The sequence below is a fragment of the Trypanosoma melophagium genome (genome assembly GCF_022059095.1).
Source record: "Trypanosoma melophagium isolate St. Kilda chromosome Unknown ctg5segment0, whole genome shotgun sequence".
Lineage (NCBI taxonomy): Eukaryota > Euglenozoa > Kinetoplastea > Trypanosomatida > Trypanosomatidae > Trypanosoma > Trypanosoma melophagium.
The window spans coordinates 481,028-507,256 of NW_027125187.1; the positions used below are offsets into that span (position 1 = coordinate 481,028).

The following is a 26,229-nucleotide window of genomic DNA, read 5'->3' on the forward strand; positions in this document are numbered from 1 at the left end:
TTATTTCCCCACTGCCGTAGGTTTTGTCAAGTACCATTTTACAAACGCAAACATGACCGCCCACACCCGGGGAAGTGATGAAAAGAACCAAAGCCGTCGCCCCACTACGGTTCTCTCCCCCTGCGGTTCCAATGCCCCCCGCATAATTCGGAGTTTCTCCGCCGTGTATGGCGGATAGCGCAGAAGGTTCACAGCCTCCATGCCCATTGTACGTCGTAGTACCGGCTTCTTGTGGGAGAATGTGTCAACGGAGTACTTGCCGTGATAGGCGCCCATTCCACTTTGTCCAACTCCACCAAAAGGCAAACCACACATGCCGGCATGCACAATCACATCATTCACCACAACGGTACCGGAGGAAGTATGCTGTTCCACCTGTGTAATAAAATGTTTGTCATGGGAGAAGATATAGAGTGCCAGGGGTTTCTCTTTATTGTTTAGAAGGTAAAAAACATCCTGGATGTTTTCAAATGGTATTAGTGGTAAAAGCGGTCCAAATATTTCATCTGTCATAAGTGGATGATCTAATGGAACATTTGTAAGAACAGCTGGGGCGATGGTTAAACTGGATTCATCCATTTCTCCACCAAATACAACAGTTCCACCTTTCAAAAGATTAGCTAATCGTTTAAAGTGATTTGCATTCACAATAGATGGGTAATCACTCTTTTCTGCCGAATTTAATGAATTTATATTCATCATTTCTTCCCTTGCATCTTTTAACGCCTCAATTAATTTTTCTTTTATTTCATTCTGTACAAGTACGTAATCTGGTGCCACACACGTTTGTCCAGCATTGACTACTTTTCCCCACATAATACGATAAGCTACTACTTTAATATCCTCTTCACAGGTGGCATCCACAATAACAGGTGATTTCCCTCCAAGTTCTAATGTAACGGGAGTGAGATATTTCGCTGCTGCTGTCATAATAACAGTTGCCACACGTGCGCTACCCGTATAAAAAATATGATCAAAACGTTCCTCTAAAAGTCGTGTTGTTTCCACAACTCCACCATTCACAACACTTACCACATTCTCTGGAATATATTCACTTAACAACTTGTGTAGAATAGAAGCTGTGGCTGGGGCTAATTCACTTGGTTTTAGCACTACAGCATTCCCAGCCGATATGGCACCGAGAAGTGGTAGAAGTGTTAGTTGCACGGGATAATTCCATGCTCCAATCACAAGTACAACACCGAGTGGTTCACTGTGAATCTCACACGTTTCAAATAAAAAGGCTCCTCCAAGTCTCGGGTATTCCACCGCGGTGTACTCGTCAAGGTGTTCTAACATGTGATACAGCTCAACGCGAAGGACAGAGAGTTCCGTCATGGTTGTTTCATTTGTGTGTTTTCGCAGATCTGTATGGACGGCTGTGCATAGTAGAGACTCGTTCTCATCTAACATACGCAGTAGCGATCGTAATAGAGATTTACGCGCTTCTATTGATCGAATAGCACCGGAACGAAAACCAGCCCGGCATCGGTTTACCACAATTGGAATATCTGTTATTGGTGTGGTCTCTAGTGTAACTGTCATTGTCCACGTAATTAAACTGAATTCGTTTCTTTGTGTATATATATAGAGAGAGAAAGAGAGAGAGGTTTTATTTTTACGTCTGCTTAACTGATAACCTTTCTCTTCTTCTTATCTGTTTTTATTTTTAAATATTTCTTCCAAATATACTTTGTCAGTAAAAAAATCCCTATCGTTAGTAGTGTAGAAAATGAACAAAACGCTTAACTCTCCAGATATGTATTTACTAGTGGCGCTGAGGGTGATGGGAAATACAAGACAAGAGAGAAATAAGAAATAAAATAATAAAGAAGAAATGTCATACATTACTTACAGTATACAATAATAAGAACAAATAATAATAATAATAATAATAATAATAATAATAATAATAATAAATAAATAAATAAATAAAACAGAATAAAAAAGATAATTTTTGCATTATTATTAAAGAAGCATCGCATATGCCACATCATTAGCACACTAGCGATGCGCTAGACATTTTTTTTTTTCCTTTACTCCTTCGCCAATAGATTCCGTATGTATCAATGTTGATCAGCTACTCCCCACCAATCCTACCGTGGCTTTTCTCGTAATTAAGGTATTCATAACATGTATCTAAGACAAACGCTATTCCCGTGGAATTCTTTTTTTTTATTTTTCTCCTAACTCTTTTTTTTATCTTTTGTCTATCTTTCCTTGTTTTTTATTTACTTTTATTTCTTGTTTTTGTTGTTTTTCTTTCACGATGAGAAAATAATAGCAGCGAAGCGAGCAATTATAGAAATAATACACAAACAGTGAAAGCAACGGTGGAATAATAATAATAATAATAATAATAATAAAAGATGGTTCATTTGAAGCATAGAAATATATATATATATATATGAAGAAAAAAACAAAATGTGCCAATAATGGTCACAAATGAAATTTTACTTTTTCTCTCCCCCCAATATAAAGAAAGAGAACCAAAAGAAAAGAAAAAAAAACATCATCCACTCACACCAAGCTAAACCCCTTCCTTTTATTCTTTTCCTATTCCTTTCTCTCTCTCTCTATACATATATATATATATCCACTTCTCTGTGAAAGAATTCTACATAACGCGGCAGTCCTCCTTCTTCTCCGCCCGGCCCTGCCGCTCCTCCTGCGTGGCGTGAAACACCGACACCCGCTCCTCCGGCCGCGACTCCACATTCGCCACGACGCAGTCCCGCATGTCCAATTCCTGCCGGCTGACATCCGCGCCGCAGAGGCGGGCGGCAATTTGGGTGAAAAGTGCATGAATGCGTTCGCCGGAGCGGGCGGAGATGAGAAAGGCGTCCATGTGGTTCGCCGCCGCCGCCCGCTCGTGCATTCCACTCGTCACCTGCCGGTTGGGCAAATCGGTTTTATTCCCCACCAACACCATCAGCGGTTGTGGTGGCTTTTCCTCCTCTTTGGATTGCTGCAATGATGTGAGAACACAACGGTGCCAGTCCTCCACGTCTTTAAAGGAATCGGGATTCGTGACGTCGTACACAAAACACACCGCATCGGCGCCGTGAATGTAATTTGCAATCATACTACCGCCTATTTGTTGACCGCCAATATCCCAAATGCGGAGTGTGACGAGAGATCCGTCTCCTAGTTTTACTTTCTTTGAGTAAAAGTCAAGGCCTATGGTCTGTTTATAGTTCTGCGCAAAATCATTCTCGCAGTAGCGCTTGATGAGTGATGTTTTACCAACAGCACCATTGCCAAGAATAGCAACCTTGAACTCATGTTCCCCTTCTTCAGATCCAGAACTCCCACTATCCATTGAATCTATCTTTATTGGAATAAAAATAAAAATTACAATATATATATATATATATATATATATATATATATTCTTTTATTTGTTTCTTTAATATTTTTTTTCGCTCTCTCCTCCACCTCTATTTGTGGTTTTCGACTGTGGAGCAAACAAGAAAAGAAAAACAATAAAAGGTTAAAAGAATTTCTAGAGATAATTTTACACATTCCATATAGACACATACATAAGGAGAAATAAAAAGAAGAGCCCCAACACCGCTCTATAACTACTCTCTTCTATTCCATTATTAAATTCATAAGAAACAAAGCTACTAAAGAGCAATAAATAGACATCAGTAGATTTAAAACCATAGTCATCCCTTTCCAAAGGGAAAAGAAAGAAAGGATAATAATAGTAATAATAATAATAATAATAATAATAATAATAATAATAATAATAATAATAATAATAATGCGTACATCTTGTTACTTTTTTTTTCGTCGCAAAAAGAACATTGCCCTTTTTACAGCAGGCAACACATGATGTACATCTTGCCATTTTCTACGGTTATCCATAACGGCACTTGCAAGTACTACAGGATGACAAGAAAAAATGTTATTAATAATACATAAATATTTTACTTTAGATACAAGTTCTGCAGCAATGGAGAGAGTTAAATCATCACGAGCCTGCTGTAACAACTGTGATACGTCATCATAGGCCTTCTGAAGAAGAGAAATACGCCATGACTCCACTTCAGAATTGGCTTCTAATAATGTAGGTATCCAATTTGGATCATTCTTCAAATTCGTTACAACGGATTCAATCTTATCCATATCATTAGCTATATTTATCATACGAGCGTTTAAAATAAGAAGAGATTTATGTACTGCCAACAACTCTTTCACAGTTTCTTGCAATTCTTGTGAATTAGTTGAAAATTCTACATTATACTTTTCTTTAGATTTCTCATCACTACTTTCACTATTACTATTACCTGTACTTGTGTTACTCCCTTTTCTCTTGTCATCATTGATATTATGATTCTCTTTCTGAATTTTAGGTATAACACTTTCTTTCCTTTTAGAAAAAAGGCATTGCATTTCTTTGAGTTTTTCTTCTGCAATTCTTGCACGTTCTGTAACGGCACTATTGTAGGTTGTGAGAAGTGTAAAAGAACTGTTTTCACATTCTTCTAGAGATTTCATCTCTTCTAATTCCAACATGATACGTGCCTTCTCTTCTTCCGCCTCTAATGCCCATATCTCAGCTATAGTAAGAGATTTTATATCTTGTTGTAATCTCGTTTGTACTTTTCTGTGTTCTTTCCGTAATGTTTGCAGTGCATGCTCCTGCATTTTAGATACAGCAATAACTCTATTATTCTTTTTCATAATAGAGTTTTCCATGTATTGTATCTTCTCCTCCAGTGCTGCTGCGGCTGCAGCTAATGTGGTAAGGGACGTTTCTGTGTTTATATTATTATTATTATTATTATTATTATTATTATTATTATTATTATTATTATTATTATTATTATTATTATTATTATTATTATTATTATTATTATTATTATTTGTTTTTGTTGATCGAGAGAGAAGAAATACTTCTCCATCAGAAGGCGATGAAAGCGACATTTCATTACATATTGATTGCAGAGAAGGAAAAAGTGATTCAATCTCCACACGGTACATATTGCCCTGTACACGTAGTCGTTCACACTCTAATTGTTTCTCTCTAATGGATGTAAGGAGAAATTTCCGTTGGGCCTCCAACAGCCGTATTTCCTCTTCACAACGAATACGAAAGAGAACATTACTGCTATTCATATCATTATAATTCTCTGTTAACACGTCTGTAAACGGTGGGTTCGTGTCCGTTGTTTGCTTCTCTCGCTGAAACAACGGATCACGCACCGCGCCTAGAGACTTTGATAAAAGAATAATATTACTGCATAGTACAGTGTGATGACGGTTCACCGCCCGCACAGCTGCTCTTCGCCGCTCTTGCAGTTCTCTTTCGTCTACAGTAATGTCAGCCGTTTTTTTCTTTTTTTTTACTCTTCTGTCTACCCTTTTGACAAGTAGAAGAATGGGAAAAGATATATTTATATATAAAGAAAGGAAGAAATGAAGTAAGATAGAGATAAGAATATATGTATGTGTGACTTGTGGAAAGTGCATCCCAAAAGAAGAATACAAGTAAATATCAGAAATAAGGGCAAAATACAAATAGGCAACAAGACAAACAGAAAAAAAGTGCATTTTCTCTTCTTTTCTTAATTTATGCAAAAAGACTAAAACCCACACAGAGACACAGACACATAAACAAAGAAGAAAAAAAAACTGGCAAAGAGTAAAAACACTCGTAATTTGTTCACAACACGAACAAAAAGCAAAACAAAAAAGCAAAGAGAAAACCAAAGAAAAATCAGCACATCATCGAATTACGTATTGCCTGTGAGGTCCAGAGAGAAATTCCAATGATGGCTGCAGCAGAACCAAAAGGACCAAGAACACCAAATAATACACGTATAGCACCCAAAAGCAACTCCATTGGCATCCCAACAAGGAGATAAATAACGAACATGATAGCCAAACTCATCATAAATACAAGTTTTACGCCAATAACAAGTGATAAAACAAAAAGACACGTTAGAGTAGAGACCAATAAGATCGCCAAAAGTTTTTCCAACGAAAGAATTTTTTCTTTTAAGTATGCAATCTCTTTATCTTTCTGAAGTATTATTTCTTTTGCCTGTTTTAACTCTAATTCAAGATCTTTTTGTACATTTTTTTCCAGTTGAAGAACTCGTTCCTTCTCTATTATTCCAGGTGTATAACGTATTACTGAACTATTTGTCTGTACATCTCCTAATAACTTTCTTTTCGTTCCTACAACCTCTAGTGCTGCTGCTGTTGCTTCTTCTTCTTTTGTATTCTTTGGAGTAGAAATAGTACCACCACCATCCTCATCAATACTCTTTCTTGTTGTCGTGGATGTTCTTGCTGTTCTTATTGTTGATGTTGATGTTAATGTTGATGTTGTTGATGTACCTGCCCTTCTCTTTGCCGTCCTTGATAGTGTAGATGTTTCCTGATCATCATAAACCAATAATGCCCGTTCTCCATCTGGAAATGAATTCCACGATATTACTCCCTCTTTCGATTCACTTATTGTGGGAATAGCCACGAATACCGTTCCCGTTACATGTTCTTCTACAGTTAATACAGCCCCAGTCCATTTTTTCTGAATAACTTCAACTAAAAGTGGACGTACCACAGCTTCTATTGTGGAGGCATGGAAGGTTTGTAATTTGGCCGCAATAGCTTTTACCATGCGTGGTGTAATGTATATTCGTCTATCCTTCGCTCTCTGATCTAATAGAATACGACGAAGTTGCATTTGAATGAAACGTTCCTTCTCTTCCTCTGTGTATGGCACAAAGGGAAAGAAATAATCCACACGATTAACAAAAGGGTCATGCATAGTTTTACGACAAACTTCTTTACAAACTTCTGTCCACTCTGCCCGCATCGCCGTCTGTTCTTCTGGAGTAGCTTGCAAATAACGATCGCCATCACGTAATATAGTATCAGAAGCAATATTGCATGTAAGAATAAAGGTAGTCTTTTCTGTTGAAACAGATCGACAGGCATCCTTAAGAGAACGAAGTGTTCCTTTCTTTTGAAAAGCAGAAAGCCATAAATTCTGAATGGCTTCTGCCGTACCTTTTTCAAATTCATCCAATACTACCACCGCATCGTTATGTTTACGAAGTGCTGAAAGTAAAACTCCCTCTCCAACATGAGCAGCCGGTGGATCTACCAATGAATAGATAGAATCACGTGTACAAAATGAGGGGAGATGAATATGTACAAGTTTTCCAGATGACTCCACATTGCCTGATTCTTCACCATGTATAACACAAGCCACACGACGGGCCATTTCTGATTTACCAAAACCTGAGGGACCAAAAAAGACAATCACTGTCGGTTTTTCTGCATTAAAGACATCAGAACTTAAGAAATGTGTTTGTAGAGTCGACCAAATATGTTCTTGACCAATATACTGCGATGGTACCGCCGCCCAACGTTCTTCAGGTGTCATGATGGATGATTGTGGTGCAACAGTAGAAGCAGCAGCACTTGTAATAGTACTACTATTTCTACTTGTACTGTTATTATGATTATTATTACTATTATGATTATGATTATTATTATTACGATTATTATTATTGTTATTATTCGTACTAACAGAAACAGAAGTTGTTGGTGGAAGCCACCATCGCTTTGTTATAGAGAGAAGATCAGCCACATCTGTTTCCCGTTGTCGTCTTACAAGAGCATTTTCAATACGCTGCATAATATCCCATTGCATAATATTACATGCAGCACTCCGTCCACTTCTTACATCACGTGATGTGGTTGTGGCTGCTGCCTCTCCTATGGATTCTTGTAAATTACGAAATAACTTTACTGCGGTTTCTGCATAGCGTGGATTAGAATGAAGAGAGGCTATAACTCCCACGATAAATGTATGGGCGAGGGTAACAAGAGGTTTTTTAGATTGATCCCATGATATTAGATTTTCTATAGCCAGACGTTCTACCCGTTGTGCACGTTTTTCTGAAGAGGATAAATTCTTTTGATCTTGTGCTAATTCTAAAAGAATCCACAACGCATTATTTGCAACTTCTAACTCGGCACTTTCCTCACTTCCTCGTCGCTGTCCATTCTCTCCTATTATTAACTCCAACACATTCTTCTGAAACCGCTTCAGACGTTCCACCAGTACCTCTGCAGTAATACTCACATCAAACCAACAACAGGCGTGTATCATTACCACAATAATAGGATTTGTAACCGTCTCACTAGTGCATCCCGCACACAATCGTGATGGTAATTCACTTGGCCCTGTATTATCCAATAAAGTAATAAGTGCCTGCCACTCTTGAAAAGACATGCGAAAAGTCGTTAGTGTTATACGTCTTTTACTTTCATTTCCACTACCCGAAGCGGAAGAAACCGCCGCAGCTGCGACATACTCGGCATCCGTCGCCATAGCATTTTCTAATAGTTCAGGCCATCGATGGAGGACGAATAATTCCTCTTGTTTAGATAATTTCCCACCCATATTTTTTTCTTTTTCGTTGTCCTCAACAGTAATAGCAAAACCAATAAAAGGAAAAATAATAACAATAATATGGTGCTGTAAGAATACAGATAAAGAACTAACCCTAGAAATTCAAAAAAAAAGAAGAATAGAGTTAAAGAGAGAAGAGAAGAGAAGAGCATTGCTATTTATATTTATTTTATGGGTTTTTTTTAAATATTATGTATCTTTCGCCTTGTGTCCACCTATAAACTCATGTACATATACGTACATACAATATGATGTTGACAAAACAAAACAAAAAACAAAGCAGATCACTGTGCAACACAGAAAAAGTTCTACTGTGATAAATAAACACGGCCATCTATAGAACAGACTTATTTACATTACGCAATTTACAAATTCAAGATTTCTTTTCTCGCAACAAGTTAAGAGTATGTTCCATGGCATCTGATGCATACGTTGTAACACCATAATTCTGCATAAGCAAATCAAATCTTCTAAGTTGCGAGTCAATTCTTCCCATTAGTAATGTAAGACGATCTTCCAAAACAATACGTCTCGTGCGTAGTTTTGATACTTCATCCCACAACTCTTGTGGTACATCTTTCGGTCGTCGTTGCTCATGGTTTACAGAGCTACTGATAGCATCAGATGCGAAAGCTGATGCCAACTGCTGTTTCCCCAACACATCCGTAGGAGAGGAAGGCGCGTCAATTTGTTGCTGTTGTTGTTGTTGGGGTGATGCTGGAGAAAATCCCGCTTGTGGAGAAGGCGAAGAAGGAGAAGCATCTGTCTGATTGCGACGGAATAAATTGACAAGAGCCGCAGATACTTTGGCCCGTTTCTTCTCATCCATTGCCGCTAACAGTGCCTCTGTGCTATTTTCATCCATTGGTGGTCGAAGAGAAGCCCGTGTTGTATTCTCCCGCCTTGGCTTTGTTTTCTTTGTCACGACTGGTTGTGGTGATGGATTTAACTTCTCCTTGTACTCCACAATGCGGAGCATCGACAGAAGACTGGCATTATCGTAGACATCCACCAACTCCCGATTCACCACCTCCACCTGCGCTGCGAACATCCCGAGCAGCTGCTGGACCTCCACAACCCGCCGGCTGTTCACCGCCACCCGGGCGGCCCACTTCACGGCGGTGCGGCTCGTCTCCGCGAAGAGGGGGTCCTCCACCGCCGGGGGCGACTCCTCCAGCTTTTTCGAGCCCTTCTTTGGACCCATTCCCTTCCTTTCTTTTCCCCCACACTAGCTATATATATATATATATATATATATATATATATATATATATATATAAGAAAGAGAGAAATAAAAGCGATACACAGCAAAGAAAACGAAGAAAAAGGTATATCGGGGTTGTTTTGTTTTGTTTTTTGTCAGCTGAGAGTTGGTAAGTGGTTTGCGTACGGGATCTGCTACACCAATCTATAAGCACAACACAACTAAAGCAATGACTGAAGCAACGTTGGTTTTCAACACCTCCATGCATAGAAACAGGAATAGACACATTCGTACATAGCAATATGTGAACATAACCAGCAAAAATGTGTGTGTTGACGACCGAAGGAGAAACAGAAGAAAAAACAAAACAAAGCAAAAACTGTTCTCATCCAATTAACAGGACGTTACAAATAAAGAAACAAAACTATTAAACAATAACATTGGTTAGTCCCAAGACCAATTCATATAAGTAAAATAGCTAAGAAGAAAAGAAAACGATGGATAATAAATGCAAACTCCCCAAACCCAATATCACTAACTCTTTTTCAAGAAGGAGTAGAACTCAAAGCATGGTGAGTGTTATCATTATTACCACCAATAAGCATGCGGACAGGGTACTGAAACAACGAAACATCTTTATTTCCATATCCATTGCTGTTATAACAACTTCCAAAAACGTATAAATAACCTGATGCATAATGTATAGTTGCTCCGTAACTACCACGTGGAACTGCACCAATGGTAAGATCTATTTCACTTGATATAGCATCTATGGATTGAAGTTTTAATTGAAATAATTTGAGAATACGAGTTGTAGTACACGTTTCTCCTAGAATAAATACACAATTTTCAGTTCCACATAAGGCTTCTGTCGCACAAACATTATCCATATGTGGTAATGGTGGGTGTACGGAAACTTCCTTCCATTCCTTCTCACCCACAGAAAGGCGAAGAACAGAAGCAGCAGGAGTACTTAGACTAGCTGTATTATTGCAGATAGTTTGACCTCCCAACAAGAGAAGAGATAAATCCTGTAATTCTAAACAAATATGAAACGCACGAGGTTCTGGAAGATATCCAAAAAATTCTACAACAGGATAACCACTAATGGAGGATTCTATTTCATCACTACCCCATGATATTAAAAAGCAATCTGCACAAGCATGATTAGAATCATCAATTCCACCTACAAGTAGAATTGCTCCACTTCGTTGTCGTGCAGTTAGAGTGTGAAATGTTCGATGTGGGAGTACACTACTGTCATAACAACATCGATGCCACTGTGGTCTAGGAGAACGTGGAAAACACCACCACAATTCAGTTGAGGTATCACGATCTGGAGATGTCGCAGAACGACCTCCTACAAGAAATAAACACTCTAATGGGGAAATTGGTGTAGATTTATTTTTTCTTTCTCCTCCATTTTCGCCCCCTTCCTCTTTATCTCTTGTTCCTACTACTACTAATGATGACAATGATAATGAGGATAATGTAAGTATACATATGGCGGCACCTACAAGTGGTGATGGACGCACTTTAGCATGGGCATTCTCCTCAAATGGCAATATCTCAAGTACAGTACATTTATGTTCCCCGGCAAGATGAATCATTGAGAGTTGACGCTCAATAGTTTCACGGGGTACAACAGGGAGAAACATTTTCGCCGCTCGTGAGTATTTTCGAGCATCTACAGTATGTGTACCGCCATAAAAGTAAACAACAGCATCAGAACAACCCTTTGTATACGCCCGGTAAAGAAGATGCAGCGTTTCATACGTTGATGTTGTTGATGATAATGCTGATGATGGAAGTGTTAACCAATGCCATGACATTGTACGTCGTAGTGCACGTAAAATAACACTTTTCCAATCTTTACATTGTTTCCGAGTTGCAAATTTAACCCAAAACCGTTCTCCACAACTTGTGGTAATAAGCAACTCTGTCTCTTTTCCCTCTTCATCAGATTCATCCACAGCTACTAGTGCATATCGCTTTCGTACAACATCCCTCTTACTTACCCGATATGTTAAACGCCATTCATCTAATTCAAAATAACGTTGTCGCCATTGTCCTGTCCACGCCGCCTTCTTAAGTACGATTGCCTCTCGTACATTATCCGACTTTACCCCTTCATCTTGCATTAATGCTTGCGTAATACTATCTATCCATTGCCGATGTTCCTCCGCTGTTGCCGCACGTAGTGTCCAACATTCGCCTTCTTTCATCCACACACGAAACACAAGTGGCTGATGCGGGTCTACTTCACGCAGGAGGGAAGTGAGATAACCGGCTTTTTTTTCCAGCCCATTTTCTTCTACTCGATAAGCCAGACGTAAACCATCTTGAATAAAGAAACGTCGATCCCACGCAAATCGCCATTCTGCCTGTTTCCACAACCATGACTTTTGATATATACTTTTATGATCTGTAGTCATGTTTTTATTATTGTTGTATTTGCCTTTTTTTTTCTTCTTTGTTTCTACCTGATTTCACTGAACTACTGCTGCTAAAAAGTAGAGAATGTCATTTAAGAATAAGAAAAAAAAGAAGAAAACACAGACAAAAAAAGAATCTGGAAACATAATTCCTGTGTTCCTGAAGAATTAAAAAAAAAACCAATGAACGTCTCCATCTTTCTTCAATTACTTATTTACAAATATATGTATATATATATATATATATAGTCGTATACAAATAAAGTAGAAAATGTGATGAGATAGAATTGATACCATAACTTAACAACCAGTCATAAGTTTCAAACGCAAAAGCACTTCATTAGCACCACGTTTTAATTCAATTGCTGCTGCCTCCACCGCGGCAATTTCATCCCCGTTCGCAGAAACAAACTTCGATAAAAGTACCGCATCTTCTTCATCATTCCATGCTCGTTTGCTATCAAAAGCATCCCGTACTACTTCATGTCCATTAGTAGAACCACAACGCAGACATTTACCAAGTACAGCGGCATGTGTTGTGCCAAATCCTGAGCATGATCCTCTTAATGCTGGCACACCTTCTACAAGACAGAGATTTGTATACGGTTTTAGTGGTTTAGAAGAGAGTGGAGATGTACAGATATTTTTCCACGACTCTTCACGATTCATTTCCTGAATAATATGTCTATAACCATCATGACATTTATCAAACAGTGAAGCTGTATCTGGTAATTCCTTTTCAAAGGCAAGATTCCATACTACACAGGGTGAACCAGCAGCATCTTTTTCAGCATAAGCCGCCACACGTTCTGTAACAGGTCCTTGATTATGCATCACCATTACTGTGCGGAAATTCAACTTTCCTTCACTCTTCTTATGTAATGCGGCATGCCATAATGGTAATAATTCCACTTCTTCTCTCGCATCTTCTGCGATAATAGTTCGTAGAAACGTTACAGGTCGTGTAGGAGATGTAATCATTTTTTCCCACTCCTTAAATCGTCGTATAAACTCCTGCACTACTTTATCTGAGTTAAGGTTAAAATGTGTGATACATGTGTGCTGGGAACGAAACAAGAGCCACACGGATGCCGGATCTGGTGTAAATGGCCGCTGTTCCAGTGCGGCTGGGAAGAATCCATTTGCAAAGCCGTTAACAGTGAACTCGAGCAATCCATCAAAACTGCAGCGGGCCATATCAAATGGCAATTGCTCCTCAACAAGGCGTATTCCCAATTTGGAGAGCATTAGACCTGGTCCACACCATCCGCCAAGGGAGATCCAGCGTCGCATAGCCTCCATGGGTTTATTATTTCCCTCACTCAAGTTCTTTTTTTGTTTGTTTTTTTGTTTGTTTTTTTTGTAATCATTCGAACACAAACCAATAGTATAGTAGAATAATAATAATAAAAATAATAATAATAAAAATAATAATAATAATAATAATAATAATAATAATAATAATAATAATAATAATAATAATAATAATAATAATAATAATAATAATAATAATAATAATAATAATAATAATAATAATAATAATAATAATAATAATAATAATAATAATAATAATAATAATAATAATAATAATAATAATAATAATAAAATGATTAGAAATTATGAAGAGATAAATAAATATCGAAATAGTCAATATTTCCAAAAATATACTCTTTAATAGGGAATAGTAGTTCCATATATATATATCACACCATACGCAGTACACTACATTTTCTCCACCCCACACCCTTCTTTTTTTCCTTTATTTCGAATCAACTTTGAGATGGCAAAGAGTGTGATCTTTCCATTTCTTTTGTGTGTTGTGTCCCTCCTTGAGCATCATCACTCTGAAAGAACGAAAGTAACAAATTATCTACCGTCTTTGCTAATATTCGACTTGCATCTCGGAGTTTCATACGCTTCTGTGGATTAGAATGTGTTAAACCCCGCACTACCACTAGTTCTGGGTACATCTTCAATACGTGTGGATCTGAAAAACTCCCCTCACGCACACGCCGCAGTTCAACAAGCCGCTCCGACACTGTCTTGGGAAGTAAGTACATTTCCGCCAAAACGACTCCAGCGGCGAAGTTGTCTGTGGCTGGTGTACAAATATCGCCATTCAACTGCTCTGGACTGGAGTAGATGGGTGAACCAATCCCTGCAGTGTTCACCGTATTACTCTCAAAGTAGCCCGCAAGGTCCACACGCTGATCACTGAGAGGTTTGGCTAAACCGAAATCTCCAATACGAACTTGAACCAGACGTCTCTTAAGCCAAACTCGTATAGAGCGTAGTACCTTTTGTTTCTTTCTTTCATGCTTGGCATCTCTTAACTGCCTTAAATAAACTGCCAACAAACCTACATTGATATTCCGTTTTAAGAAGTCAAAGGCTGAAGGTGAAGGTGCAAATAAGTCTGGCAAATGTTTTCCATCTGCTAACTCAGTTTCATGCGTACATCCATTATTACGCCCAACCGTTTCTTCTTCCTCTTCCATACCATTATTATTATCATCATCACCACCACTTCTTTCACCACTATTCTCATCACTCGTATCATCTATGATTCCCATCTGCGAACGGTAATCAAGGAAAACATTAGTTGGTTTGACATCACGATGTAAACAACCACATTTATGAATATATCGTAATCCGGCGAATAATTGTAGTGCAACGATCATATTTTCCAAACGATCTATTTCAGTTCTAGATCCCAAACGATGTGCCAAGGTAGTCTGACAATACTCAAGTTGAAGAAAAACCACCCGGCCCAAATTTTTGCCTACACTATTCTCTGACGAAGATACTTCAGAAGATTCATCTTCCATATCCATAGTTCTATCATCTTCAGAACCACAAGAAGGTGCTGAACTCTCATCTATACTTTCATCTCCAGCAAGATAATTAACGTTATCTTTTACCTGCGGAGGTGGTGGTCCCAAAAGTAGATTACAAACATTCCCAAGTAATGCTACAGTTGATGTTGATGTTGATGTTGTGGTTGTTGTTGTTGGTAGTGTTAGTGGTAGTGGTAACATCCAGTTAATATTTTCTTCAAGATTAAGTGGTGTCTCACTTTGTGTATTCATAAGATTTATACGATTTAAATTGGTTTTACCACAAATTTCCTTAACTTCTTTTCCACTGCAAAGTCCAATTCTAGCGAGTTGTAGTACTCGAAATGGTGTAATTGCCTCTGACCAGCAAGCAAAGTAACGTACAAGATATTTATTCTGCAAATGTGCATGTAATCTTACTTCGCGAAGTACATCATTCTCAGTAAAATAATCGCGAGTTAACATAACTTTCACAGCATATAATACACCAGTTACACGATTTCGTGTAAGAAGAACTACACCAGATGCTCCACGACCTAAAAGACATTTTACTTCAAAGTTTTCATCAAAGAAAGAAGATTCTATACATTTAGGAACCAAAGCATTAGTATCAGTTATGTTATTCTGTTTTGATGGCTTTCCTTTGTATAATACCATTGCATTTTCATTAGTTCCACTATTTGAAGAAGTTTCCTCTGTTTTATCTGAGTCATCTTCATTTAATAGAAACATTCTTCTCCTTTCATCTTTTTCACTGTCTTCACTATGAGATGTTTGATTATCCATATCTTCACTTGCATACTGGGATGATGATGTTTTATGAGGCGAAGTCCACATATGCTTCACTTCATTAGATTCAAGAAACAAAATATGTGAATCACCATCAAGAAATCCAGAAAGTATTTCTTCTGTTTTATAATTATTTTCGTTTTTTTGAAATTGTGGACTTTTCACAATAATATTTTTTCGTGGAAATCCTGGGGAAACCACAACTGGAATCTTCTCACAACGCGTAAATGAGATCATACCTCCACTATTATTATTATTATTATTATTATTAGTAGTAGTAGTAGTAGTAGTAGTAGTAGTAGTAGTGGTGGTGTGTTTAGAAGGATCCATCCATACAAGATAAGCGGATATAATGGGAGAAGAAATTTCAAGTTTTAATTCTGTAAACTTATCTACTTCACCAGATAAGCGTAAATAAGCGGACACTCCCTCACTTGTTAGTGTTTCATCAATATAAAATAAAGAATGATATGCGGCATGTAGCCAAGGTTCATAAGGTAAATCATTATGTATAGTTGATTCAAGTAATTCAAGTTCCACATTTGAATTTAAAGCAAACCAAGTTCGACTTTTATTTTCTACTGAAGAGTTATCGCTTATAAGAGAAGCTGGAACTACTACTCTCTGTGGAGGAAACATTACACTTCGAGAAATATCTGTACGTTTTACAAGTAAACGAAGTGAGACAGTATCATCTCCTGGTGTATTTAACTCCGTATTAGAATAACCATCTGAACTTGAAAAATACGATAATACTCTTCCTGTAAAGAAATCTAATTCTACGCATAACGTCCCCCTATGAAGGAGTTCTACAGCTCTGTGAAGAGGACAGGAATTATCATTCCATTGATGGAGCAGTTCATCCACATTTATTCCAAAAGACTCACCACTATTATTAGCATCACTATTACTATTATTACTATTACTATCATCATGTAAAGAAGGAACAACAGCCGAATCAAAATAAAAGTACCACTTCGAAGGTGTACTCCCTATAGTATCCGCATCCGTAGATGAAACAAGACAACACTTTACCTTTTCATTCTCTTGAGAGCACAAAGGAACAAATTCTCTTTCTCTTGTATTCGGTGTAGTCATTATTCCATCTTCACAACTACGACGTACGGTGAGGGAACAGCGTGCACACGTTGAGAGAGAAGGACGTCGTGCCCACATCTTACATTCCACCTCTGTACTCTTTCTCTCCCCACAGTGTAGGAGTTGACCGCCGTGGAGCTGTGTGTTCCAGAGAAGATTATTGGTACTACTGAGAGAGAAAGAGCGCAATTCACCATTAAGTTGAGATAGAATAAGCCAAGCCATGAAAGGAGACGGCAAAAGCCGTCTTTTATGTCAATTAATTACACCAAACCTTGTTATTAACTTATATTATTGTTATTATTATTTTTTTTTTTTGTACAGCACCAGATCAAGTACAGAAATTAGCAAAGAGAGAAAGAGAAATGATTTTAATTTCACTGAATAAAGAAAAAGTTACAAAAGCATCCATGAATTATATATATATATATATATATATATATATATATATATATATATGTTTTAGTTTAAAACGAAATAAACGAACAGACAGGCATACAAACAGAGAACCACATACACATGTATACAGAGAAAGTAAAAGAAACAAACAATAAAAAGAAACAAAGAAACATAAGTGGAAATTAGACACACAATAATAAGCAATCCTTTTTCCTTTATTGTTTCTTCTTCTCCATATTAATTTCAAAACGAGCTCGTTTCTTATCACTTAAAGCTTCCACTTCTTCTTCAAATGTTCGCTCTGTCTCACGTTCCATTAGTTTTTTGTATGGCCTAGTAGTGAAACCCGAGTTCTCTGCTGTCCCACTATCTATCTGTTTTGCCATAGTGTACAGATCATACTTCCGCACCCGCATATTTGCATGATTTCGCTCATCTGTCCAGTCACTTCCCGTTAACGACCAGCGATCCGCCGCGACACACGTCTCAGGTGAGAACTGTACCACTTTCTCCCCATTTCCATCTGTGTTTTCCGCATACCATGCAAATAACTGAGAACGCATAGAGTTAGCCACGGCAGATCGTATTAACAGTGCGGTGGCGATATCTTGCAATTCCTGTTCTGCGGCCATAAAGGCTCGGTGTGAAATACACCATGAGATATTCTCAAAATGACAATCCCACAACACCAGCGGTGCGGCATCTGCGAGAGGATACACCGGTTTGCGATCCCCGCGTTCTAACAACTGCGTTATAACCGACGGTGACTCCAGTCCACACCCAATTAGTGTGAGAACTTCCATTGTACAACGAATCTGATGATAGAGAAAAGAATTGGCGTGAATTTCTAAATACGACACCAACTCTGGTAACATCTCACTTGTCACAATACGTGCATGCCGTACATGACGCTCATAATTATTAACATTCACCACATCCATTTTACAGAAGTTTCGAAAATTGTGCACACCTTCTAAACGAGCGGCGGCCTCTCGCATAGCTTCAAGATTAAGTCCACGATGACAAAAGTAATAGCGATACGTTCGCCCAACACAAGAAAAACGGGCATCAAAGCTATTATCCACATACGCCCATCCAATTATACGTATAGTAGGGGGTAACACATTATTTAGCATTCCACAGTAATCCAGTGGGGGTTTCTGCACAATATCATTTGCCCACGAGGCGGCCCGCATAGTGAGAGAAACGGCATTGCCCAGTGCACTCACACCTTTGTCTGTTCGCCCACAACGTGCAAAGTCTGTTGGGCCATCGTGTGGAATTAACCGCAGTCGGCGCAGGGCATTCACAACGTGGGCTTCTACGGTATTTTGTGTTTCTACCTGCTTGGCGAGTCCATCAAAGTGTTGGCCGTGATAGGCGAGGCGTAGGGCAATTTTACGGGATGGATAGCGGTTAAAGTCAAATCCACGATTTTCTTGTTGGGCCTGTTGTTGTTTCTTTCGTGCACGTTTATTGAGATGTGTGGGATTGTGATTATCTGTGTTTTGACCGTTGTGGACGGTGTTGTCAGTGCAGTCTGGGGAGCTGTGGCGTTCGGTCGACATTACACACAGCCGTTTGTGCCCTTAAAGAGATTGAGAAAGATGTAAAATAAAAATTAGGGGAAAAAAAAGGAAAAGCAACATATAAAGTGCATGAGATAGAGATTAGATAGACAGATAAATAAGTAAAGAGAAGGATTAATGTATCATCATCGTTGTTATTATTTTTTTTCTTTATCTTGTCTTCATGAGAAAAAAAAAAGAAAAGGAAAGGGAATACTAACAAGAACAACAGATAATACAACAGTAGTAGTGGTAATGACCACTGCACAGTAGTGGTAATAGTAGTTGAATATCTTTTCGTTTTTATAAAAGGAACGATAATACATAAGTCATCAAGAAAATACTCCTAACAACTAAACGGTATCATAGATTTATGCGAGTGGAGTCCCACCATACACCGAGTAGGATACTACAGGCATGCATGTAGATTGCAGCATCTCCGCAAACAATAGACAACTTGCTGTATTTCGTGATGTCTCTAAAACCATTTCATTTCCCTTATTTACACTCCGTTGTGTTGGTGGAATTTGCGGAAATACACCATAACGTCTAGAAAGAAGTGTGACTTTGGGTGCAGGTATAAAAACCGCCACTCGGGCAGTATGAACAATTTTTGAGATAATGTGTTGCAGCAACGGCATATAATGAGGATATTCTTCTTCTTCTTCCTCTTCCCATAATTGTTTAAAGATTATAGAGATTGATAATGCCTCATTCTTTCTTTCTACTAACCACTGTTGAAAAAAAACTCCGTGCTGCATTTACCCAATTTCCACCAAAAAGAACGACAGTCTTTACTTTATATGTTTTCTCTGCAAAAATATCAAAGAGGTCGTAAAAGTGTGAACGTACGACACTAGCAAGACGTGTGGAATGTACAGAACTAAGAAATGGGGATGATGTATCCACATCAAAGAAAGGAGAAGGTATTAAAATAATATCAATTGCAAGGAAAGAACTGGCATAAAGTAATTGTTTAAAAGTTTCATAAAAAAAGTCTATACAAACGTGCGGTGAGTTCTGTTCCTCTATTATACATTTCCGCATCTGAGGTGTGATCTGGTTCGGAGGGTTGAAGGAAATACTCCACTTCCTCTAGTGAAGTACCATCAAAGGAGGCAGCAATAAGTGCAATAACACTTTGAATTTTATTTGTTTTCTCGGTTTGTATTGATTGAATAGAATCCTCATTAGTGGGTGATAATTCCATCAATGGTAATAAAAAGGAGCGAATGATGCGATAAGAGATTCATTCTGGAGAAAGTAATAAGATTCTTTCAAAGTATTCACGAATTACATTAGGAGAAATGTCAGATATGGTTTCATTTAAACTAGAAAGGAAAGAACCACGTAGTGTTTCCATATATTGATGCCATTCCTCCGCAATATGTTTAAGAAACCTATCCGTGTTAAACACATCATAGATCGTAATAACCTCAGTTAGCATTTCACGCAGTTGTTTCCTTCGCCATATTCTTATTTGTGTGTTCTCTGAATTATCAGATTCTGCGGCACTCTCAACAGAGAGAAGAAATCTAAGGGAAGACTCCTGCAGCTCAATTTCTTCGTTCGCTATTTGAAACCCCTCTTCAGTACCAATTAAAGAGATTGGTGTATGGGCATAAAAAGTGTGTTGAGTAGCCAACAGTATGGAAGTTCACAGAAGAGTGATTCCATTAAATAATAGAGATACTTAGGAATAGTCTCATCTGTCACAATATGGAATGATTGAATTACGTTTTGTATGAAAGGTACTTTATATTCTCCTTCTTGTTGTTATCGTTGTTTCTGTTCTTTTTGGTGTTGTGGAGTTCAAAGATTGAATGGCCGTAAGTGTAGATATAAACTGCTGCTCCTCCGACTCCCGGCATTTATTATTACTCGTCAAAGAACAATCCTGCAATAACTCAAAAACAGCATGTAATCCAATAGACATATTGTTATTGATATTACTGTTATTATCATCGTGGGACTGTAACTGTGTGTGTGGGCATTCGTATTGTGATTGTCTTCTCATTTCCTTTACTTTTGTTTGTGTAGTTTTCTCTCTTCTCGTATTATACCGCAGTGCTGTTAAGAGTAAATCTACACAATCAGACTGTTGGGATTCACATGAGGCACAATAATACACCACTGTGTGTGCATCTATGAACTGCAGTGTATTCTTCATTGGAAGTACTAAAGTGGATATATTTCCTACTCCTACTGCTATCATTATATGTATATATATATATATATATATATATATATATGGGAAAATAATTAAAATAATAAGAGAAGAGAAGAGAATGAAAAGAAGATTTGTTTTCACTATTATTTTAATTATTTTCCCATATATATAATCACATTCAGATATAACGTTTTTTTTTCCCCCTCACTTTTTGCTTTCTCATAATATAATATATATAAAGAAAAGAAAAAATGAAAATGAAATAACCGTTGATTGTACAAATTCATATTATTCCCTTCTTTCCTTCTTAAACAAGAATATCTCTCATCCTCTTCCTCGCCTTCTTCTATTAATGTCTCTTTCTTCTCCCCACCCCCTTTAGTGTCATCAAATATATTTGTAACGATACTAATTTGTTTCCCTTTCTCTTTTCTTCTTTTTTCTCTTTTCAACTGTTACTTCTCCACTTTTTTTTCTTTTGTTTGTCTTTTCATTACGGTAATCGAAAAACATATTAACGCATAGAAAAAACGAAAGAAAGAAACAACACCAATAAATAATAATAATAATAATAATAATAATAACAATAACTAATGAGAAAAAGAAAAGGAAAAATGACATTTCAATGTATTTTAGGAAGCAGAAATAACACGCGCTGCTAATACAGCAAAACTCTTATCCTGAGCCCGAACCGTCACATTCGCCGCATTAGGACTTACAACGGCAATATGACACAATAGTGGTGTTGAAGTTCCTAACAACAACGCCGCTGCAATAACTTCATTGCGAATTACTTCCACTACACGTAATGAGGCCCGTTCTAATAACAATTGTTGTAACATCTCTGGTGATAACGTTGGCGCAGATGTTAGTTGTACTTTAGATTCTTCTTTTAATTGCAGCCACATCTCACCAAACTGTTTTGTTGTCATTTGTAATGGTTCTCGCAGTAAATCACGCAGCCGCACGGGCATAGATGCTGAGATAGACTGTATATCACTACTAGAACCCATCATTGTTATTATATTATTACTATTATTATTATTATTATTATTATTATTATTATTATTATTATTATTATTATTATTATTATTATTATTATTATTATTATTATTACGATATGTAACCTCCACTTGTACAGTTCCTTCACTGGGAACTGCTGTTGGAAGCAGTTGTAATGACAAATTGAGGGGTTGATGACTTTGCAATCTTTCCAGTGTTAACACACTACCATTAGCTGTAGAGAGTGGTTGAGAGGATTCCATCATGCGAATTGTACAATTTAAAGGAGGTTTCATATGAATTGAGATATTCTGAACTGCATTTTTTACTATTATTCGAATTACAATACCCATGGCCGATGACTCTCGCACGTGTTCCATGTGAATAGCAAGTACAGGTTCATTATTTACCTCTAATGCCTTTCCAGTCATTAATGCAATTTCACTCATTTCTGCCGGACGTCGTATGGCTGTTGTTGTTGTTGTTGTTGTTTTCTTGTTCTTCGATGTTCCACCAAATATATCATTTAAAAACTTCTCATTCTTGCTCGGTTTCACACTTTCACGCTGGGTTGGCATAAGTGGATCTACATAATGTAGAATTGTACCATCGGCAAGTTGTTCGGTTTTTCCCGCAATCGTATTTGTCTTTTCCTCTCCTCCTCCTTGTTCTTGTCCTAATAATACTAACGTAGAAGTTTCACCTTTTTCTGGTATCGTATCCACAACAACAGCCGCTTCGAGATTCTTTACACCCCAACGTTTTACTTTTGGCCGTATAATAAGTTCATGCGTTTCTTCCGTGTTAAACTTTGCCGGATCCAATTCACTCTCATCTACGATATCCGCCCGCTGTGCTTTATACGCATCGGTGCGAAGTGTTTCTTCTTCTTTTACTCCAAGCCGCAGTGTTCGCTTTTCATACGGTTTCGCCCCCGCTATGAGGGCCTCCTGCACGATATGATTAAGAAACCCCATCGACTCATCCACTTCAATATTCTCACAACATCCATCTAATGGAAGGACCTTCTTCATGAGAACAGGCATCTTAATAAGTTCTGTAAACTCATAGCAGCGTTGTTGAATGCCAACACTTCGACTACTCTTAAATCGATCCACCAGTTCCTCCACGTTATCGGGGAAATGACCGACGTGGGCCACAATTTTCATCATCGCCATAAGAATCCATCCGCGTGTGGCTGCACTTTCTGCACGTTCTAACATATCACACAGTCGATCTAACAACATGGTTCGACTCACACGTTTAGTGAGAAATCCATATTCTCCAATAACCCACGCGGCCACACGAGAAAAAGCTTCTGGTAATTTTTTCTCTGCCCCTTCAAGAAGATCAAAATAGTTTTCTACACAAAATACACGTAAAGCCGTATCTTGGGCGACATCCTCCGTTTCACCTTCTGCTATAAGTTTTAACATACCCTGAATCGTTGTTTGTGGTACATGTTCAGCCGCGCAGAGTAATACTTTATTCATAGTCTCAATATACCAAATAGCTCCTGGGCTAAATCTTTCAGAGGCATCACATATACGTCTTGTGAGGTCTTGACGTACGTATTTATCGGTGGTCTGCGAAAGCGATTTAACGAGTCGACCTACAATAGCATCTACATTATCTTCATTACACATTGCAAGAAGGAGAAGCATTGTTTTTCTACGAATAGTTTCATCAGCGTCTTCTAAACAAGCCATTACCACTTGTTGATGCTCACGAGCGTATTTTGGATCAACAAGAACAATTTGAGAAAGAGCCTGAATACCAACATATCGCATATTCGCATTCTGTCCAGATAGAAACTTTGCCAGAGCTTCTGCAGCAAGTTCTATAAGAGAAGGAATAGTAGGAATACGAGTTATAGCACTAATGGCTTCACAAGTAACAGCATAACCAATGTTTAATCCATTATCACATCGTTTTATAACTTCTGTCAGTACTTCTTCACATTCATTAGCAAGTGTTTGGTCATTACCAATAAGCATTGAAAGAATTTGTAAAATTTTCATTTGAAACCATGGAGCAGGAATACGATGATATTCATAATTTCGAGGAAGACGATTTTCAGTAATTTGTCTTAAAATAGACTTAAATATTGGAATAAGATCACGTTGCGAAGCTGGATCAGCGTAAATAATATCTGAAAACAAATGAAGCGCAGATCCCATTACAGAAGGATCTTGATCACATAATGCCCGTCTAAAAAGTTTACAATCACCAATAAGGCCATCTGATTTACGGTAAAAAGCATGCATAGTTTGTATAGCTTTCTTTCGCACTAATGCATTCGGGTGGTTTAATAAAGCAACTACTTCGGCGTTAATAGCACTCATTAACTCTGGTCGAAGCACCTTTCTAGCCGCCGTTAAGGCAGCGGCAATATCAAGAAAATTACTTGACTTCATATCCCGTTGTAAATTAGATACGATGAGATACATGAGTTCATGCTCGGGTCCCACGGTAAGCCAGGTGCCAAGATAACCAGTTCGTTTAAACAAGAGATCAGAACTTGAGGAAAGATTCACACATTGAATGTGGGCAAACTCAGCGGAGTGTCCTAGCATCTCAGCATAGAAGATACGCACAACATATTCTTTTAACAAACGTTTATCAATATTCTTTGCGGCGAGCGATTTCTTTAAATCAGCGAGATCGCGGAGTACAATCGCATCTTCCTCCTGCTTTGACTTGGACTCACCAATACTGCGGATGTACTCAAAGAAGCCACGGGAGTGACCTTGTTGAGTTTGTGCCTTGTATAACTTCGACATTATAATATATTTAAAAATATATCTCTATATAGATATATAGATATATAACTATATATTTCTTCGTATGTGGGACTGTGGGAATAAAGCGAGAGGAAAGAAGGTCGGTGAATCCCTGTAAAGTGAAAAGAAAAAAAAGAATAAACGGGAGAAAGAAGAGATAATAATAAATGTATTCTTTCTTTTTTTGATTTAAACGTCTTCTGTATTAGAAAATACAGATAACTGGTTAACTCCAATATCATCATCTTTTCAAGGATATTAAAAAACAGAAAAAACATGTATCATAATGCATGAGTTAAACAGTATACAAGAAAATAGAAGAGGAAGAAGAAGATAATGATGTTCATATCATACCAATTAATCTACAATTCTTACAATTAATGTATTATCTCCCTTTTTGGCTGTTCGATACACTCTAGACACACCCACTCAAAGAAAAAAAAAAGGCTTGAGATCGTCAATCTATATGGATAATATAAAACTAAATAATAAAAAAAAACAAATGATACAAGACTGCTTTTCTTTTTATGATTATTTTGCGTTTTCACTATCTTCTACACTTTCGTTAATCACCTCAACACGAGATACTGAATTATTCTTATCTACCTCTAATGCGTTCACTTCGTCAGCTAGTCTAAGAAGAATGGCGGCATCAAACAATCCATCATGATATCTTTTCATAAAATCAAAGTTACAACTAGAACGGTTAGAGTTATTATTATTATTATTATTATTAGTAGTAGTAGTAGTAGTAGTGGTAGTAGTATTAGTATTACTATTATTACAATTATTTCTTTTAATTTCAATATTATCGATTGTGTTGTCCATAGACCAGTCTGTATCAGAACAAGAATAAACACCCTTTTCTTTTTCTTCCTGCTGCATCAGCATAGATGAATCACTATGTTGCTCCTCCGCATATTGCTCTATAGATCCCATCTCTTGAGAACCTTCAGAGATATTAAATGATGACGATCTTTCATGTAATTTCATCATGGCTTCTATGATATATTGATGATTCATAATTGCGGGATCTGTTGTTGCTGTATTTGTATTTGTATTTCCTACCCCAGTTTGATTGTCTAAAGAACTGCAGGAACCACAACTCTCTGAACATGACGGTGTTGTTATTCTATCATCATAATTATCAATATTAGCACCATCTAATTCTTCCAAGAGATATTCAACGAGATCCAGAGAGTCGCCATCACCCTCAATTGCCCCAGAGACCCATTGAAGAATTAATCCCACAGTTTCTTCCCATGCCTTCTCACGAATTGTTTCTTCTTCTTTTTCTTTTTCTTTGTGATTTTCTTCGTGTATTTCTGTATAGTTGTACGGTGGATTATGATATGATGTAGTAGTATTGTGGATATTCATATTGGGATTATAGCTATGGACATGCTCCGTATTTGAAGTACAGAACTTATCTGATATTTTATAGCCACTCATCGCATCGGTTTATTTATTTATTTATTTATTTATTTATTTATTTATTTAT

General features: G+C 37.6%; 14 protein-coding genes across 15 annotated transcripts; all 14 read right to left on the reverse strand.

The window, feature by feature from the left end:
- On the reverse strand, positions 1 to 1,545 carry LSM04_002771 (Aldehyde dehydrogenase domain; the record flags this gene model as incomplete). The annotated part of the gene is made up of 1 exon (XM_067329605.1): positions 1 to 1,545. The coding sequence occupies one exon, from the start codon at positions 1,543 to 1,545 to the stop codon at positions 1 to 3; it is 1,545 nt and encodes a 514-aa protein (XP_067187277.1).
- Positions 1,546 to 2,617: 1,072 nt separating this feature from the next.
- Positions 2,618 to 3,322, reverse strand: LSM04_006933 (Small GTPase; the record flags this gene model as incomplete). The annotated part of the gene is made up of 1 exon (XM_067329606.1): positions 2,618 to 3,322. One exon carries the CDS (start codon positions 3,320 to 3,322, stop codon positions 2,618 to 2,620), a length of 705 nt encoding a protein of 234 aa, XP_067187477.1.
- Positions 3,323 to 3,783: 461 nt separating this feature from the next.
- Positions 3,784 to 5,127, reverse strand: LSM04_006180 (uncharacterized protein; the record flags this gene model as incomplete). Of its 2 annotated transcripts, XM_067329607.1 has the most annotated exons (2): positions 3,784 to 4,739; positions 4,944 to 5,127. In XM_067329607.1, the coding sequence occupies 2 exons, from the start codon at positions 5,125 to 5,127 to the stop codon at positions 3,784 to 3,786; spliced, it is 1,140 nt and encodes a 379-aa protein (XP_067187443.1). The 2 variants fall into 2 exon arrangements, with proteins under 2 accessions (XP_067187443.1, XP_067187444.1); XM_067329608.1 differs by lacking the exon at positions 4,944 to 5,127 and having other exon boundaries at positions 3,784 to 4,707.
- Positions 5,128 to 5,728: 601 nt separating this feature from the next.
- On the reverse strand, positions 5,729 to 8,434 carry LSM04_004603 (ATPase; the record flags this gene model as incomplete). Its single annotated transcript, XM_067329609.1, has 1 exon — positions 5,729 to 8,434. One exon carries the CDS (start codon positions 8,432 to 8,434, stop codon positions 5,729 to 5,731), a length of 2,706 nt encoding a protein of 901 aa, XP_067187370.1.
- Positions 8,435 to 8,816: 382 nt separating this feature from the next.
- Positions 8,817 to 9,647, reverse strand: LSM04_004049 (uncharacterized protein; the record flags this gene model as incomplete). Its single annotated transcript, XM_067329610.1, has 1 exon — positions 8,817 to 9,647. The coding sequence occupies one exon, from the start codon at positions 9,645 to 9,647 to the stop codon at positions 8,817 to 8,819; it is 831 nt and encodes a 276-aa protein (XP_067187338.1).
- A 545-nt stretch (positions 9,648 to 10,192) lies between these two features.
- LSM04_006095 (Pleckstrin homology domain) lies at positions 10,193 to 12,082 on the reverse strand (the record flags this gene model as incomplete). The annotated part of the gene is made up of 1 exon (XM_067329611.1): positions 10,193 to 12,082. One exon carries the CDS (start codon positions 12,080 to 12,082, stop codon positions 10,193 to 10,195), a length of 1,890 nt encoding a protein of 629 aa, XP_067187438.1.
- Positions 12,083 to 12,382: 300 nt separating this feature from the next.
- LSM04_008780 (Protein of unknown function DUF1796) lies at positions 12,383 to 13,384 on the reverse strand (the record flags this gene model as incomplete). The annotated part of the gene is made up of 1 exon (XM_067329612.1): positions 12,383 to 13,384. One exon carries the CDS (start codon positions 13,382 to 13,384, stop codon positions 12,383 to 12,385), a length of 1,002 nt encoding a protein of 333 aa, XP_067187561.1.
- A 467-nt stretch (positions 13,385 to 13,851) lies between these two features.
- Positions 13,852 to 17,031, reverse strand: LSM04_004443 (Protein kinase domain; the record flags this gene model as incomplete). Its single annotated transcript, XM_067329613.1, has 1 exon — positions 13,852 to 17,031. One exon carries the CDS (start codon positions 17,029 to 17,031, stop codon positions 13,852 to 13,854), a length of 3,180 nt encoding a protein of 1,059 aa, XP_067187358.1.
- Positions 17,032 to 17,420: 389 nt separating this feature from the next.
- Positions 17,421 to 18,773, reverse strand: LSM04_008846 (Pseudouridine synthase I; the record flags this gene model as incomplete). Its single annotated transcript, XM_067329615.1, has 1 exon — positions 17,421 to 18,773. One exon carries the CDS (start codon positions 18,771 to 18,773, stop codon positions 17,421 to 17,423), a length of 1,353 nt encoding a protein of 450 aa, XP_067187563.1.
- A 371-nt stretch (positions 18,774 to 19,144) lies between these two features.
- On the reverse strand, positions 19,145 to 19,534 carry LSM04_006773 (uncharacterized protein; the record flags this gene model as incomplete). Its single annotated transcript, XM_067329616.1, has 1 exon — positions 19,145 to 19,534. One exon carries the CDS (start codon positions 19,532 to 19,534, stop codon positions 19,145 to 19,147), a length of 390 nt encoding a protein of 129 aa, XP_067187469.1.
- A 224-nt stretch (positions 19,535 to 19,758) lies between these two features.
- Positions 19,759 to 19,983, reverse strand: LSM04_002403 (uncharacterized protein; the record flags this gene model as incomplete). The annotated part of the gene is made up of 1 exon (XM_067329617.1): positions 19,759 to 19,983. The coding sequence occupies one exon, from the start codon at positions 19,981 to 19,983 to the stop codon at positions 19,759 to 19,761; it is 225 nt and encodes a 74-aa protein (XP_067187263.1).
- A 546-nt stretch (positions 19,984 to 20,529) lies between these two features.
- Positions 20,530 to 20,988, reverse strand: LSM04_009738 (uncharacterized protein; the record flags this gene model as incomplete). The annotated part of the gene is made up of 1 exon (XM_067329618.1): positions 20,530 to 20,988. One exon carries the CDS (start codon positions 20,986 to 20,988, stop codon positions 20,530 to 20,532), a length of 459 nt encoding a protein of 152 aa, XP_067187611.1.
- Positions 20,989 to 21,575: 587 nt separating this feature from the next.
- LSM04_009548 (AP-4 complex subunit epsilon-1) lies at positions 21,576 to 24,728 on the reverse strand (the record flags this gene model as incomplete). Its single annotated transcript, XM_067329619.1, has 1 exon — positions 21,576 to 24,728. One exon carries the CDS (start codon positions 24,726 to 24,728, stop codon positions 21,576 to 21,578), a length of 3,153 nt encoding a protein of 1,050 aa, XP_067187602.1.
- Positions 24,729 to 25,259: 531 nt separating this feature from the next.
- LSM04_005436 (uncharacterized protein) lies at positions 25,260 to 26,180 on the reverse strand (the record flags this gene model as incomplete). The annotated part of the gene is made up of 1 exon (XM_067329620.1): positions 25,260 to 26,180. One exon carries the CDS (start codon positions 26,178 to 26,180, stop codon positions 25,260 to 25,262), a length of 921 nt encoding a protein of 306 aa, XP_067187413.1.
- Positions 26,181 to 26,229: the final 49 nt, after the last annotated feature.